Source organism: Clarias gariepinus, chromosome 15, assembly GCF_024256425.1.
Source record: "Clarias gariepinus isolate MV-2021 ecotype Netherlands chromosome 15, CGAR_prim_01v2, whole genome shotgun sequence".
In the NCBI taxonomy this organism is placed as follows: Eukaryota; Metazoa; Chordata; class Actinopteri; order Siluriformes; family Clariidae; genus Clarias; species Clarias gariepinus.
The window spans coordinates 28,324,846-28,342,332 of record NC_071114.1 but is presented as its reverse complement, the minus strand read 5'-3'; the positions used below and the strand labels follow the sequence as shown (position 1 = coordinate 28,342,332).

The following is a 17,487-nucleotide window of genomic DNA, read 5'->3' as shown; positions in this document are numbered from 1 at the left end:
GTGTGTGTGTGTGTGTGTGTGTGTGTGTGTGTGTGTGTGTGTGTGTGTGTGCATGTTCTCTCCGTGCTTGAGGGGTGCTCTCTGGGTAATACGGTTTCCTCCATAAGACACTGCTGTCCCCCGCCCCCGCCCCCATATACAGGATAAACAGTATAGAAGATGATGATGATGATGAATGAATGAATGAATGACAAAAAGAATGAAATAAATTGTCTGGAGTCGAAACAATTCCATAACTGATTCGGTTTCCGTGTTTCAGGCCGGTATTGCAATTATGAATAACAATTTCCGAACAACCAGTCACACCAGTCTACATTTGCGATCAGAACGTTATGCACTTCCAGTCCTTCCTATATAACTGCCTTCAGAGATGGTCCCTTGTCATTAACCTGGATAAAACATTGTAACACCGAACGCAGATAAGGGAGAAAGTCCGTCATCGCGTCTAACATTTCCAGCGACACCGGCATACGAGCGGACGATCCATTCTCAAAGCCCTGTGGATGCTGGGAACATTTTGTTCCCTTTTACACAAGAAACTCATCTGTCATTTTTAAATGCAAGGCCATGATCAGGACAAGGGGAGGAGAGACGGTGTTTACCTACTCGATAGAGTCAGTGTCACAACTCTCACTCCAGACAGCTATAGGGATGGGATTTCGACAGATGAGTCGAAATCCCTGGACGGGATCCAGTTCCCGGCGGAGCGGAAAAATTTCCCACAGATCAGCAGCAAAGTGATTGAGTTGAGAGAACCAGGTTCTACACATCGCTGAGATACTTTACTTGGCTGCTGTGTTTACAACAACAACAACAACCAAAAAAAAAACCTCTTTTCATAAGTTTATCCACCGTGCCAAGATGACATTTGGAATTTTCCGTGGTTTGAAATGATCGATGGATCTTTAGCAGGAACATGAAGTCTGGAACAACAGACGGCCGTAAATACTCTGTGACACGGCTTACGCTGGTAACCTCTCCGGTCCTAAAGCATCCTTGGCCTTGGATTATTTGTTATTTGACTTGCTTTGTTTGGCTGTGCACCTGATCCCTCTTGAGCGTCTTACAAATGAAAAAAAGAAAAAAAAATCCCGCCGAAACGTGCAGGAGGACGCTGGGATCTGCACTGCTTGGAAACGGCTTGCTCGTTTCTTAGGTTTTGGGCTCATTTATAACAACGTGATGGAACATTTGGCGAGCCCTCGTAAATAAGCAGAATGTCCAAAGAGTACTTTTCATCAGTTTATTTGATCTTCCTGACCCTGACTGATTAGGAAACGCCCCGTTCGGTGTCTAAAGTTTGCTTTCTCGATAGCGATAATGGAGTTAAGAAGTAATGGAAGCTTACAGCCTCCTGTTTAGCAACACAAGCGCCATCTGCTCAACCTCGAGAACATTAGGCTACGCCTACCGGTTGAGTCAGAACGACATGTCCTGAGAAAGAACGTGTTTCGATTTAATGACTGTTTTTTGTGGACACCTGTGCAAAAAACAAATGATGTGAGAGTGTGATGAATTTAACATGATGTTGCTAACATACCACCAAGCAAGGCAACTGTGGCAAACGACGTATATTCCTTTATGTTGACTTCAGACTAGGAAAGATAAGTCAAAAGACGCTAGGTGAATCTTAGAAGTTAAGAATTTGAGTTTCAGATCAGATCATGTTGGTGTGTGTGTGTGTGTATGGCGCGCGTGTTCAAATCACAGCATTCTCTCATGGTTAGACCTTTAGCTCAGTTGCATCCTGCCTCAAATGTACAGAGTAAGCCAAACGAGTGGAAGTACTTTATGTCTACTTCATAAAAATGAACCGATTCAGTTATGATTGGCGATTCTTTTTTTTGTCCTGATTTATTAATACATTGGTAATAGAGATGCACCGATTGATCAGCAAGTGTCCTGAATGATTTTCGGCTTGATCAGCCATTACCGATTAGCCTCAGACGTAACCGACTCAGTGCCGAGCGTGCGAGCTTCTCAGTGCTGCAACAGAAACGCATTTTTATGGAGCTACATTATCAAAAGTTGAGCGTTAAAAAGATTTCGATCTTTTTTTTTTTTTAAACTTTGCCAAGGAATTAGTCTCAAACCCACACATAACACACGCTTACACCTATACACAATATGTACGCTAATTAGTCTTACAATGGCTGTGTCCTTGCAACTGATCAACACATCCTCATTCTCAAGTAGAGTTTTGAGACTTGGGAGGTATTTGAGGAGGTATTAAGCCACCGTTTCTTTATATTCCTACATGTGGTACAGTCTGGACTATTCCCTCACTGGCATCCCGTGTGGTAGGAGTGAATTATTTACCGTTTTTTTTTAGAAATAACTAGAGGTTACCTGTGTACGCGAGGTTTAACTGCGGCTCTGCCCACATGCTGATCCTGACACCTATACGCTACCATTACCTGCAAATGTAGTGCGCGGTCAACTAGCTAGCGCTCTTCACTTTGCTACAAAGTTTTGGAAGCCACTACTTCTGCTCTCGCTATAGTCATGTCACAGTCTGATCCAGGGTTTCAGTTGCTATGAGGTCGACCTGACATACCTGTTTTTGCAATAAATGACACCGACTACTGTTACAGTTGGTTAAAAAAAAAACACTGTGACACCGTCACAATTTGACATAAAAGTTGATGATAACACTGACTACTACTGTTACATTGAGAGAGGATCCATAAGCCTGTGAGGGGCTTTCCTGTGCAAACACTGGTGTATACAGTGTGTATATATTTAATTCTGGTGGATGGCATAACAGAAATATGTGCTCAGTAAAAAGTTTGCTTTTTTTATTTAATTTAACTTGAAGTTAAATGTTAAACTACTGTATTTTATGTTAGTTTGTATTGCTAAATTGCTGCGCTTGGGCTTTTTCTTACATTTCATACACATTTTCCATAATTTTCTTTTGAATCTGTAAAATTGCTTTGCCATAATGACCATTGCTGAAAGTGTTATACAAATAAAACTGAATTAAATAAAAAAACTTATGCTATAAGGGACAGGCTCGTTTAATTACTCATGTCTGATTCAGCTAAAAAAAAAAAAAAATCCTTAAATTTTAAGAAAATCGGGAGGAAAAATATTTTATATATCTAATTGAATCAGGATATTTATTAAATCATAAGACTTACAGAATCCCAATATGAAGCAAATCAGCATCTGGGTATTGTATATATTATCATGACAAAATTGTATCGGGCGGGCCCTGGCGATTCCCCTTACTAGTACTTTATCCTAGCTGTTAGACCACTGAGGTTGAACACTCCAATCGGAAAGTGTGCGTTAGTTTCTCTACATCAGTGCGACACTCATTTTGATATTTTATGCCTTTTTCTTAACCACATATAGACTAAAAATAAATGTGAACTGCTGTGATTTGTCTTTCTGTTCGAGAAACTGACAAGGGAACAGCTGTTTATCACAGCCAGACTGTTTCTGAGAACAGGAACTAACTTGCCTCTGACTACAGGAACTAACAATTAACCACTAAACTGTGTCACATCATGTTCATTATTAAAAGCGATCTATAATTACAGGCAAACGACACACTCCACGCCGTGCATGTTGTCAAACGGTGGCACTCTGCCACATCACATCACCCCGGCATGTGTTATTTCTATATAACTAACTAACCAAACCGCCCTTAGAGCTCAATTCCTTGCATACTGTAAATATGCTTTCCAGTTACATTATGTACATTATGAGCACTTTCCTGCTGAACTTCTATGTAGCACGAAGCATAAGGCAGTTCCTGTGTAAGCAATGAGCTCAGCATTATTGTGCACTTCCAAAGCTCTCATCACGTAATAATCCCCTCCTGTTTCCTGTAGCTCTGGAGCACCACATCCGGTTTCCACAACAAGAGGAAACGCGTGAATTCTGCACACACACACACACACGTGTGCACGCGCACACAACTACAGATGATGTAAAAATATGTCCCTCCATACAAGAGAGGATCTGAGCTATGGATTATAAAGAGCAGTAGATTTGTGCACGATCCTGAAACCTAAACAGTTGTAATCCATGTGTGTGCGAGACGCATTAACAGGTTAAAAAAAAAAAATCAATGTTAACCGGAAATAAACACACGCACGAGACTCTGGACTGAGTGGTTTGTTTTTGAAAACACAGCGCGAGCGAGCGAGGCGCAAACCAACCGCCACTTGTCACTAACGGCATTACTACTTGTTTATTTTATTATTTTTTATTAACATTAACCTTACAACATGGTGTAAGATTTGTTCAGAAACTTTCTAATGATTAATCTGAGTGTTCTTCATAAAGCAAAAACATTATTCATGCGTGTATTCTATCCTTAATTCGTAATAAACTTTACTCACACACACATAATCATCTTTAATGACATTTTTCCAAACAGAAATCTCAGAAAGAACCCGCTATGCTAAGCTAAACCATGCTAAGCTATCGCTGCCCCGAACTGGGCGGCCTGCAAAAACCACAACATCAACTCTCTCCCCCTCTCTCTCCCTCTCACTCTCTCTCTCACACACACTCTCTCTCCATCTCCAGCTTTCACTTTCTTAAGGAGCTCACCTGTTTTCTCATGGTCGTATCCAACGATGATGAAATAATCAGCCAGCCTAGCCATGTTTTCCTGTTTTTTTCGCCAATTCCTCCAGCACAATTCAGCATTTTTCTTTCCCCACAAGCACAGCCATGTTTGACACCGACGCTTCGAGTGCGCAGGCGCAGCGGCTCGCGCGTCCCGCTGGATGGGCGTGGGTGTGGGCACGCGCGCAAGACCTCTCAGGCATGGCTGCTCTGTGTGTGTGTGTGTGTGTGTGTGTGTTATCCAGCAGGATGTACACATGATAGTGTGAAAAGGGTTTGTTTTTAAGTTAAATTTGTGGAAGACACATTAATGAGATTAATGACTAGATTCTCATTTATTTTTTTATTCATTTAATTTTGAGTAAGAGTGTTTTTTTTTGTTTTTTTTAAATCCTGGTGTGTGCCAGGAATACTGATCTCAGTCCACAAGGAAACCTTCTCAGGACACCATGTACGACGTTCCACTTCACCATTCCTCACCCGACAAACTGCTGCCACATGCTCTCACATGCATCCAGCACTTTTTGCTCCCATCAAATTGGTGTAGGTTTTCTGCCCTTCCTGACGCAACCATCCCATTTTATCCAGCAGTGTATGGAGTGGCTGTAGCTATGTAACCACTACAACTCTGTGCCACCTATCATTATTACTATTATTACAAACACATTCACACCTATGGTCAATTTAGAGCTGTTTATCCACCTACGACTCGCCCAAACGTTTGCACGCCATCACACCCATAAGCGGTTCTTCTCCGAAATGTGCAACAAAGCTGAAAGCACACAGTGGTATAGGATGTAGGATATCTTTGTATCTTCTATCGTAAAAATTTCCCTTTATTTGAACTAAACCTGCTCCATGGCTTACCATGGTTAATGTAAAAGGACTGAAAAGAGTGGAGGTTATTATAACTGCAAAAAGGGAATAAATTTGAAATGGGAATAGGATATTCAACAGGCGCACATGGATGTGATGGTCCACATACAGTACTTTTGGTAACCTAGGACCCGAGGGAAACCTACAATGACACCAAGAGAACATGGAAATCTCAGGATAGCTCGGAACTCAGGATCTAACCCCTTGGAGCTGTTCGTACTGAGCTTCGTGTTCATCCGTCCATCATCTTCATTCAAGATTTATCTGGTAATAAAGGTATGAATCAGCTTAAACACATTTCAGCGTCATTTTGGTCTGTTTTCACTTCGATTAACCTTCGTCTAGTTTCGGAGGGATTCATCTCTCGCTTCATTTCTACAGAAGAAGTGAGATGCAGCAGCACTTTAGTACTTTAGCTTGTGTACAGTGTACCCAAACAGATTAGCTGCCAAAGCTTACAATAACAAGAATACAAGCCAAGCCGAGTCTCTGAACATCACTGCTACTTCCATGCCTTATTTCTTAATTCATATGACATGAAATATTAAATCACGGGAAAATGTTAAGTAAAAGAATAGGCTGTTGTTTTGTGTTTTTGAGAGCTAACAACGCAAACCTGAACACATTTGCATTAACATTTCCAGTCTGAGACTTTTTATTTTTGTTCTACCACTAAACTGCATTGTAATTGCACTAGCAATAACAAAGCCCCCCCTTCAACATGAGTGCCACGTCCAAACACATACTTCTTACAAGAATAACCAGATGCACTGAACACGTCAGAAAAACTTCAGAATAAACAGATTTAATGTGGTTCAGGGTGACATTTCTCTTTAGGCCTGCAGGAACAACGCAGGAACATGTCAGATCTCTCTCAGAGAAAACGATACCTTGATTTCGGATCAAATTTGAGTTACGCAGCGACGCTTATTTTGCTGGTGGCATCTGCCATATGTTGTGTCCTGCCCGCCCCTGTTAAAAAGACTTCCATCTGTCTCTGTGTTGGTGAGTGGGTTACACAATCTCTATCATTATGTCAGGCTGGAAAGGATTAAAGTACCATGTGTATAAGCTGCAAAGCTGTGTGAAATTCTTTATCTGCCCTTTTATTGATTAGCGGTCCTGCTGGATTAAGAAACATTCCAAGTGATTCTATCAATAAGCAGTGAAAAAAGGGGAAATTACAACCCGCTGGTACTGAAATAGTGTTTATTAATGATATGTTATAGTACAAACCTGAACACATTTGCATTAACATTTCCAGTCTGAGACTCTAGTATAGTATATAATAATATAGTAATCTTAGGAACAGTATAACTTTAAACTTTATATGTTTCAATATACTGTATGTTTTTGCCAGAATCCCTTAAGAGGATAAGCCAAGGCTCTATCAAAAGTGGACTTCATGTTAACTAAAACTAATTTCCCATTATACATTTGCACTTTTGACCTTAATGTAGATGTAGAATTTATAGAAGGCATTAATTCCTGGTCGCACTATGTGATATCACCCAAATGATATGAAATGGGATCCCCTTTGAGGCCCTTTTCATTTTGTCTCAGGGGGTTATTCTTTGCTTCTGTCGTCTCATCACCTTTTAAAAATGAACATCCACGGTTAAAAATACTGTACAAATAAAAATAGATGGAATGGAATTGAACGACATAGTGGCGTAGTGGTTATCATGGACCGTGCATGGAGTTTGCATGTTCCCCCGTGCTTGGTGGGTTTCCTCTGAGTAATCCGGTTTCCTCCCAAAGTCCAAAGACATGCAGATTAGGCTAATTGACGTACCTAAATTGCCCGTAGTGAGTGTGGAAGTGTGTGCATACATGCCCTGCTCTGGACTGGCACCCCATCATGGGTGTGCACTGAGTCTCCTGGGATAGGCTCCTGAACCGAATAAGCGGTATGGAGAATGAGCGAGTGAGTGAATTGAAATGAAAAAAACAATCACAGGCAAAAATCTACACAAATAACCCTAAGCAGTACAAAACAGATTTCTTTTCTTGGCTGAAAGAACTGAAACCTGATGCTGTTGTCGTCCATCTGCTTGGACTTACAGTTTGACATGCACCCTGCTCATCACGATTACACAAAGTCATTATTAATTGCTGTAATAAAGTTAATTTAAACCACTCTCATCTGACTTCTCTTCTGGTAAAATATGCTGACTGGCTGTTTAAAGTAAAAATCCCAGAAGTTTCTGAAACACAGAGGGTTTTTTTGTAACCAATTCTGATGTTTGGTGTGAACATTAACTGATGCTCTGGGCTTGGCGGCTCTGACCAAGGGGCAACATCAGGATCAGAAAAATGAGCCTGAGACAGATGTGCCAAAACATGCAATGATCACTGGCTACAAAAATAAGTTAATCTCAATAGACACTTATGTTTAAATGTCCAATAAATGTTTGCAGCCTGGTTTAAAAAAAAATAAAGCAGAAGGTTTTTGTTCTCTATAGCTTGGTTTCACATTGATGATAACTGTACAGGGGAGTGAATGTTTACGTAACGGATCAGTTGAAATAACAATAACAATAAGCCATACTTATAAAGTACATAATTAGGGGTGTGGCTGATTTAAATGACATCTCCATTGCAGGTGTCAAACCGTTTGCATCACTTTCGCTAACCAGCTAACTGGAAGAATCATTGTAGTTTAATTTATCACGAGAAATGGATGGATGACAGAGTTCAATCAAATGCACTGTAATAAATGAACATTAGCCTCCTTAGCGTATTAGCGAAGATAAAGTTTGAAAACTTTTGACGGGTAGCGGAAGCTAGCTAGCTTGTGGTATTTGAGGTACAGTAAGTAGGCGTGTCCCAACCAACAGCTAGGCTCCGCTCGTTCCGCCATTTGCCCCTTTATGGATTAACGGTTTGGGCGGAGCCAGTTCCTGCCAAGATGGCGACAAACAGAATTCCAAAAACAGGAACGACAGGCTAATATATAACTCATGCACTATGATTCAAATTTCTCTGACTCTTACCATCCTGATACGTGCATCCATTTTTTTTATATATATATATAAAACAGGAGATATCACCTGGTTGTTTGTCTTCTTTTGACATGACAAATGACTTCCCTGATTCGCAGCATAATGACTCAGCTAGCAATCCCCATATAAGGCTGACTCACAAACAATCCCCATGGGGTCATTAGAGTGTTGTGTAAAGTTTCAATCATCCCATAAAAGGATAAAACCCTGAAGTTCATAGCAATTACTTTTCATCTGGCACCAATTAAAATTTCCAAACAGTCGTTATACTGTCGTATGTAATGTAACCCGTGAGTGTCACATTCTTTTACAGACGGCCATGTTTATCTGTCAACCAGTGCATAAAACAATCACAGGAAATTCCAGCACTAAATAAATGATGCACACACATACACACTGACAGTAGTCGATTAATATGGCTGAAGTAATATATTTGCATTCCAAAATACCTAGGTTTCAGTTGGTTCCTGAAATTCGAAACAAATATTTATGAAACGGATTAACGCGGGAAAGACATGAATAATGTAAAGGGTCATTTGTCATCAGTTAGTAATCTCAGATAAGTCATTTCCACCAAAGCTTCTCCAATGCCATGTTTTGCAAATGTTAAAAAACAAATCCAACAAATTTATTTTATGAATGCAATCCAGCTATTAAGATATCAGGCTCATTATTTAATTGTGCACTATAACACTTTGGCCACGCTCTTAACTTGGGGAGCTTTTATTCCTAATCCTTCAGCTCCAAAGACACCAATTTTCGAAAAAAAAAAAACAGAAAAAAAAAAACTGGCATTAAATTTGTTATTTATAAACTACTTCTTTACAACATATGTAAAAATTGGATCCCAACAGTAATCAAGTGGCTATCCAAACCAGGTAATAAATATCATTTTGACAGTAGAACTGTATTAGAAACTGCCGATCTCAAAATCCAAGACTGTCAGAGATAAAGTAAAGATGGGGGGTGGGGGGGGGGCAATGGGGTCGAGGCCAAGTCGAGCTCGAGCCAGAAGGAATTGAAGTCTGAAAGTCTGAAAACCATCAATTGTTTTTTTTTCCTATGAAAAATACTGAAGGTCGTCTATTTGGCTTTGTTCGTGCATATTCAAATCTAGTGCACAAAGATTATTCTCACAAACTCCCAATATTAAGCAAGACCAGTGCTCAAGACTGAGACAAGTCTAAATAAAATGCTAATAAATCTGAAACAAGTCTGAGTCCATACGGAAAAAATCTCAGTACTGGTCTTGGACCTGCTGGCGATGCTTTACTGACCCCACTGTAGTTAAGAAGCCGTTTACTTCGATCGAACAAGTCTGGCTCATTAAAACACGGCTTTGCCAAGTAGAACAAAACAAACAACAACAACAACGAGTGAAGAGCCTCAATCTTTTGCATGAGTGTTTAAAAACAGAATTAATTCATTCAAATGGTATTTTCTTTCTTTTTTCTTTCCGATGTTTCACCCCTCAAGGGGCTTGTAATCAACATCTGCCCCGGTTCGACATTATATCAACCCACATGCCTTTCAATATACCGTACGGAATGTTTTCATGTTTACTCATACGTAGAAATGACATTTTTATTACATTATCTTTAAATGATATGAATAAGCGCTGTTCTAAATGCAGCAGAACAACCGATTTTATTTGTCAGTTTTTTTATCATTACTAACTGACCTGAATGACATCGGTGCCAAAGTTCATCACTTTGTTCATCGCATATTTCTCGCCCTCCCAAATACCTCGGCCGTGAGCAACAATACCAGGAGTACAACTGATTTAGTGTTTCGATTTTTCATTACGATTTCTGAACATGTAGGCACTTGATCTTTGGTCACGTCATCATCTGAAGCATCCTTTCGACGTGACTCACGTCTATGGTTATGTTAGTAACCTGCATTTACCGAGAACAAAATAAAACAAAAACAAACAAAAGGATAGAATTGCATCGTGTTTGTGATAATCCTCATGCTGCAGACCGGCTTGGGAGGTGGTTGTAGTGTTTTGTGTGTGTGTGTGTGAGAGAGAGAGAGAGAGAGAGACAGAGAGCGAAGGAAAGGGAGAGGGAGAGAGAGAGAGAGAGAGAGAGAGGGACAGACGGCCCCTCCTACAGTACCTCTTGTATAAATTCTCTGACGCCTGGAGTGGAGAGTCAGACTAATAGGCGAGTGTCACAGCTGCGTGAACTTAGAGAAAGAGAGAAAGAGAGAGAGAGAGAGAGAGAGTGGTGGATTACTGCGTCTGTACGGACTTCTACGAGACAACATAAGCCTATCCTGAATAACAGAGGTATGTATGTGGGTTCATCCCCACTATTGCAGCATGGAATGAGTTATTCTAGTCTATATTTAGTTCAGGGCTGAAGTCCACTTGATTATCTGTTTGGTTGTATAAGTCCAGGTCTTATCCTTATATGTGTGTGTGTGAGTGTATATGTATATATATATATATATATATATATATATGCATGTCTGTGCTGTTGTACAAGTCGAAACCTTTCCCATTGCACTCGTTCGCACTTTTGCACTTGCCTTTAGTTAGTCTTTAAGAAGTGCAGCTGATGTAACAGTGAAGTTGGGTCGAGTCAGACAAGCTGCAGGAGGGAGATTAGAGCTCACACACATTTCTAGAGCTTGGTCATCCACTCTAGCCTTTGTCCTTTTTCTCCTCTGATCCAAATGTGACTCGTTTACTTATTTGCACAGGGCATGACCTTTATTTTGTCCTTACCTTTCCTTTTTTTTTTTTGCACAACTAGAAATAAACCGGGGTAGAGCTTAGCTTTGCAAAGTGAAAAATTCATTCAAAGGATGTACAAGAAGCTTAAAAAGTCTAACAGGTCTGTTTTTTCTTTACAGATTTCAAGCAAAATGAAAGTGTTTGTCCTGTCCTTCTTATGCTGCTGTCTGCTGCTCACTGTCACACCCAGCGTGGACAGTGCAAAACTAAACCTCAGCCAAGTCTTAAAAAGGAGGTGAGTTGCTGTATAACCAGGACAAAGGGTCACGCATTAAAGAGCGAGGCATGGGTTTGAACGATTTCTAATTTCGAATCTCTTCCTTTTGTCTGCTTTAGCATGGAGCTCCAGAGGATGAAAAGGGATCTGAGTAGTCTGTCCGCACTGAGAGAAGCAGAGCTCGGGCAATTTGTTCGACCCGATGATGTCAAAGATGCGATGCTTCCACGTTCCAGGTAACTAATGAAATTCCTTTCATTTAGGAATCTCACACCCTTTGGGTGTGTTATATTGAAAACAAAACGAAACGAAACAAAGGAATGAACATGCTTTCCTTTATCTCGTCTTATTCAGCACTGGCATCCTTGTGCGATCCAAGCGCAACAAGAACTCCATCAACCAGTCACGGAGGTCAGGCTGCTCACTGGGCACGTGCACCGTACACGACCTGGCACACCGGCTGCACCAGCTCAACAACAAGCTGAAAGTCAGTAACGCCCCCATCGACAAGATAAGCCCTCTGGGATATGGGCGCAGGCGCAGGTCGGTCCCCGAGAGGCAGATGAAGATGGGGTCGCGCCGCGCCTTCTTGCTAGCACGCTGGATGATGAAGAAGCAGGAGGCGCTGCTCAGACACACCTGAGCGGGATGCGAAACCGAGAGGGACTAGAACGCTGAGGGACTGGAACTTCTGTTCTACCAAGTATCTTGGACACTCTTTTGCAAGGCGAGCAGTTGGGGGGGGGAAAGCCGACAGCTGTTCCACGAGCACTGTGAACAAGATACAGAAAGGGAGAAGAGTTCTGTGGTGGAGTACTGCAACCTTCTGGTTATGATTGGTGCACTGATCCCCAGAGGAGTGTGGTGGAGTGTGGTGGAGTGGAGATGGAGTGTGGTGGAGTGGAGATGGAGTGGAGATGGAAATGGAGTGGAGATGGAGTGGAGATGGAGGGAAAAGCCCACAGGATCTAAACTGAAGAGTGAGCCTCCTCTGACGGGACCGGATTTCACTGCTCCTCAGGTGGACTATACTTTGGGATTATGGGGACCCAGGTGCATTCCTAGTGCACAATCACTTCAACAAACTTTCTCAAAAAAAAACAACAACAAAAAACCAAACTAACTGTGGACTTTAATCCATCGTATTCAAAAGGAAAAGATGTGGATTGTTTGTTCATTCTGGGGAGATCTGAAGGATTTTTACGAATACGAATAAAACTCAAAAACTCTGTGTTCGGACACTGTATGATGGATGAATGCTTTAGATTTCAAAATGCCTTTCTCAGTCCTTACGGGATTGTTATGCTACTTGAACATCATTACTTTTACTATTGTTATTTTTGTTGTTATTGTTATTATTATTATTATTATTATTTTGTATAGAGATACGTGCAATCTATGTGTATTTTTTTATTCTCAGTATTTGTATATATATGTCAAACAAATTCAAGATATTGTTATTTAATTTGTTTTATACTTCGTACTACTCATAGAGAGCTATTTTCGTACAGTATGAAAGGTATATGGGCATTGTTGTGTATCTTTCGTTTGTGTTATACGGTGATAGAAAATGTTTTATAAGTGTAATAATAATATATTTGTAAATGTGGTCGATTTGTGTTGTTGTCATTTTTGTATGTCGAAGTAATGTATGTTGTCAACAAATAAACGTTAAAAAAGAAAATCAAAAACAGTTGTCGTGAGGACCTCATGTGTTGCATTATATCTAAAAATATATATACAGTATAAATAACACACATACAGTAATGCATACACACACACACACACACACACACACACTCAAAGCCGGGCCCAGAGACCATAAAAAGACCAGACATATGAGAACTTAGTAAAAGCAGCTCGCTTCTGCCCCTAGTGGCCAACTGTAGACATACAGGTTCGTTCCAGGAGCCTGAACTGGAACCGTGTGTGATGGAAGACAGACGGTCCCGCAAAAGGATGCTGCTCTCCGAGGGGGGTCGCATTCCTCAGAGATGTAGAGAAAAAGGGCTTTGCACTGCTGAGACAGGCACGCCATAGGACATTCCTCTTAAACACATCATTATCATTCCTGGCTTAATGAGAAGGAACTTTAGGTATGCACTTTTATGGTCACAGCCATGCTGTTTTAATGTAAAAGCTGCCCCCAAAAGGGGAAAAAACACACAGTTTAGTGACTCCGACAGAAATAGAAAGAAAAAAAAAACGCATGTCACATTATTACAGATTACGGTGCATTATGACCCAGAATTACCAAAGTTATTATATTCATCACTCTGTTTCAGATTTTTCTGGCTGGGTTTAATCTAAATCGCATTAACTGACAAAAACAAGTCATCTATAAATAATGTCAGCTTGGACTTTATAAGTTTCGTGCACAAGCAATGAGAAAATATTACAGGAAATAATAAACCTAATATATGAATGGCTGGATTGTGGTTGAGAACAACTTCTCTCTGGTATCCCCTTGTGCTCAAATGTGTTGTATATGTTATTTTATGCATATGCATATACAATACAATAAGCTTTTTCCCCATTGTTCCAGAGGTAGATTTGAAACACAGTGTATCAGGTTCGAAACTATAACTGGAAAGACATCACGGGTCCCCGGTTACCACATTAAACCCCAGACTCGTCCTGGCCAATAAACACAATCCTACCGAGGTTGTGAATTCACTACATTTTTAACCTGTAACCTTAGTTTATGATTGTTGTTCCCCTTTGGCTTTGGTGCATTGCATGTCATATTGATCGGTTTCCTTTCCAGGGTGCAATAAACATCTTTCGCAATCACACCATCAAATGTCACATGGATTTGACTTTTTTTTTTTTTTTTACATTTTTGAACCAAACATGCCCATTAATTCCGAGTATGTGGATCTTATTATTGTATCTAATCCTTGTCTGGTGACCATTAAAAAGTCATGCCCGGGAAGAATTATAAAAATCCTCTATAAAGTTTCTTCACACACAACCCACTTTCGAAAGTAAACACACACTCAGAGCCAAAAAGAAGTATTAATACATATCCATGTCTGGCTTCGCTCTGTGACACCACCCGATGTATAAATGTGTCCCTTTTTTTGCACGGCATAGTTGTGTTTCTCTTCTTTTCATTAAGACAGAAAGGCCTCTGAACTTCCTGTGTGACTGTCACCAAGTGTGACTGATGACCCTCCCGAAGGTCATGATTACTCCAGGGTTGGCTCAGGGGGGAGGGGGGGGGGATATGATCCACGCTCGAGTTAAACATGCTACAGTCAAGTTAAATATGGATTAGTCATGTGCGACCAAGACGACGGATTTTACAATCTGTAAAGCTAGAGCGCCACCTGGTGACGAAGTGGTAGTTTCGCAAAGTTCGTTCAATCAATTTATAGAACGCCTATCCTTTGTAGGGTCACATGGGGTTGAGGGGAGCTCAGGGCACAAAGTGATGGACAGCATGGAGAGCACAAGCACACACACAAACACTCATACACCCATTAATACACTGTGGGTCAAGTGGACATGGCAATCAGCCAAGGAGGAAACCCAAAGCAATGGAGAGAAGAAGGAAACTCTATACACACAGACCAGAGGTGAGATTCGAACCCTTACTTTGTAAATGCTTGTAAATGTGTAACTATTTTTAGAGTGCGCCACCTGTAGGATTATAGAGAAATGACAATATTTTACCACCTTAAACACTGCAGACACATATATGAGTTAAAAAGAATTTAAAAAATTCATTTTGGATTCAGCATGGCATCAGCATTCATTGTCACACAAAAAAAATCATGATCATAAAACTGAACCTTTAGTCTATATACTGTATTGTATACTGTATCTATACAGTATATAGACATAATGCTCTTCACCCAAAAGGTATAATAGTTTCATTAACTAACTTCGTATTTGTAATTGTTGCTATTATGGCTTTTTTAAATTATTATTATTATTATTATTATTATTATTATTATTATTATTATTATTTATTTTTTTAAATAGGAGAATCTCAATTCTTTGTCCCATTTAAAAGTCCTTTAAAATGACTGACAGGAAAAACATCCAAACACGAACAAGTATTTCAAACCAAAAATCAGTTTTTACTGTATATACTGTATATGTTTTAGTCTAATTCAGTCCCTGCATGGGGAAGAGTGGTCACTTGACAGTTGTCCACAGAATGCCATCGATGGAAGGGCTGGATGTTCACAGGGTGCTGTATTACAGAGTAGGCATGGAAAGTTGACTGGAAGGAAAAAGTTTTGTAGGAAAGGTTACACAAGCAACAGGGATGAAGAAAGAAAAGCAAATTTAAGAACTTAGGCGAGCTTCCTAAGGAGTGGAGTGAGATTGTAGTCAGGGCTTCAAGAGCCAACACATGCAGACATTTCAGGGAATGGGCTACAGCTGTTGCATTCTCAGTATCAAGCCGGTCCTGAAACAGAGATAAGATTAGATAAGGATAAGGAGAGCTGGACCGCTATTTATTGGTCCAAAGTCCTCTTTTCAGATGAAAATATGTTTCGCATTTTATTTGGAAATTGAGTCCCCAGAGTCTGGAGGAAGAGTGGAGATGCACAGAATCCAAGTTTCTTGAAGGCCAGTATAAGGTTTCCACAGTCTGTAATTATGTGAGGAGCCATGCCATCTGCTGGTGTTGACACACTGTGTTTTATCAAGTCCAAAGTCAACATGGCTGTCTAACAACAGATTTTGGATTTTCACTTTATGCTTCCATCTGCGGACAAGATATTAATTTCCAGCAGGACTTACAGTACCACTAACTGGTTTGCTGTCCATGATATGACATGATGCGCTTGTTTGGCCGGCCATCTCTCCTGACCTGAAACCCATAAAGAACCTTTGAGCTATTGTCAAAAGGAAGATTGAAACACTGACCCAACAATACAGAGAAGCTGAAGGCTGCTATCAAACCTACCTGGTTTTTAATAATGCCCTTGTGCCACAGCTGCCACAGTGATGCAGTAAGTCATACTAAAGGAGCCCCGACCAGGTTCATAAATAAACACACTTTTCAAAAGCCGTACATTTTTGTACCGTAAATTCCTTATTGGTTGATCTTAGGAAATATTCTTATTTTTTTTTTATACTAGACATTTTTGAGTTTCATGAGCTGTAAGCTGTAATAATCGAAATTAAAACTAAAAGGCTTGGAATATAAAAAAAAAAAATCCATGATGAGGTCTTCAGGTCTTTTAGGATGGGAATGTTGTAACAAAAGTGAAAAATAAGAGTAAAATAGCCCTGAAGCCACATGAAGAGTCTTCTATGTTAAAATTGCCTGAAGCTCATGCACGTTTTATGGTGCAATGTGAAATAATAAATCAGTTAAATTATACGAACAAGACATCCAAGTGAAAGACAAAAAAGAAAAACATAAAAAATGCATGATGTCATTACATTGCCTGAACAAAGAGAATCACCACCTGGTTTTAACTAATGTTAACTAAGTTAAGAGCCTTCCACTGGAAAGTTACTACTGTAGTTAAAAATAGGTCAGGCGTCAACAAGTTATAACTGATGCAATGATAGCTTCTTATTTTTTAAACAGCCATGTCAAAAGACATTTCTTACAATCGTAATGAATATGTTGAAATTGCATTAAGAATTCTTCAATTTGAATTTGGACGAAATTTTTATGATTGTAATCTGAGATCATGCAAATGTTCTGTGAAATTAGATCATAAAAACAAGTACTGGTATAAAAGGCTGGTATAAAAAACTGGTAAAGTCTCAATCAAGACTCATTAGACCACATGATCTGTTTTCTTTGCTTGATGCAACCCAATACTTTGCCCATTCTGTAACTGTACTGTTTCTATTGGAAAAGAAGAAATTATCAATTGCACTAAACAGTTTATGAAGTCATGCAGTAGCTTAAACATGGCTGTTTAAAACTATAAGCAGTATAAGCAGTCCCTTACACTATATTCCCATAAGAATTATTTGCAGATAATGTTTGGTGAGGTCATGGTTGTCACCATGGTTCAGGCTCTCCCAGGGGTCTCATGTATGGTTTACAGCTTGAGATCTGTGCTGAGGGTCTATTT

General features: G+C 40.0%; 2 protein-coding genes across 4 annotated transcripts in view; one reads left to right on the top strand and one right to left on the bottom strand.

The window, feature by feature from the left end:
• Positions 1-4,715, bottom strand: part of sbf2 (SET binding factor 2) — a 138,207-nt gene extending 133,492 nt beyond the window's left edge. For both annotated transcript variants that reach the window (XM_053513038.1, XM_053513039.1), the window contains exon 1: positions 4,570-4,715. In XM_053513038.1, coding sequence (XP_053369013.1) covers positions 4,570-4,624 — 55 coding nt within the window. In that variant the 5' untranslated portion in view covers positions 4,625-4,715. The remainder of the gene's footprint in view (positions 1-4,569) is intronic.
• Positions 4,716-10,624: 5,909 nt separating this feature from the next.
• On the top strand, positions 10,625-13,119 carry adma (adrenomedullin a). 2 transcript variants are annotated; one of them, XR_008365689.1, is made up of 5 exons: positions 10,625-10,761; positions 11,331-11,446; positions 11,548-11,664; positions 11,783-12,323; positions 12,363-13,119. XR_008365689.1 is itself a non-coding variant. In XM_053513048.1 (4 exons), exons 2-4 carry the CDS (start codon positions 11,343-11,345, stop codon positions 12,069-12,071), a joined length of 510 nt encoding a protein of 169 aa, XP_053369023.1. In that variant the 5' UTR covers positions 10,625-10,761; positions 11,331-11,342; the 3' UTR covers positions 12,072-13,119. The 2 variants fall into 2 exon arrangements, 1 of the variants encoding a protein (XP_053369023.1); XM_053513048.1 differs by having other exon boundaries at positions 11,783-13,119.
• The last annotated feature ends 4,368 nt before the right edge of the window (positions 13,120-17,487 follow it).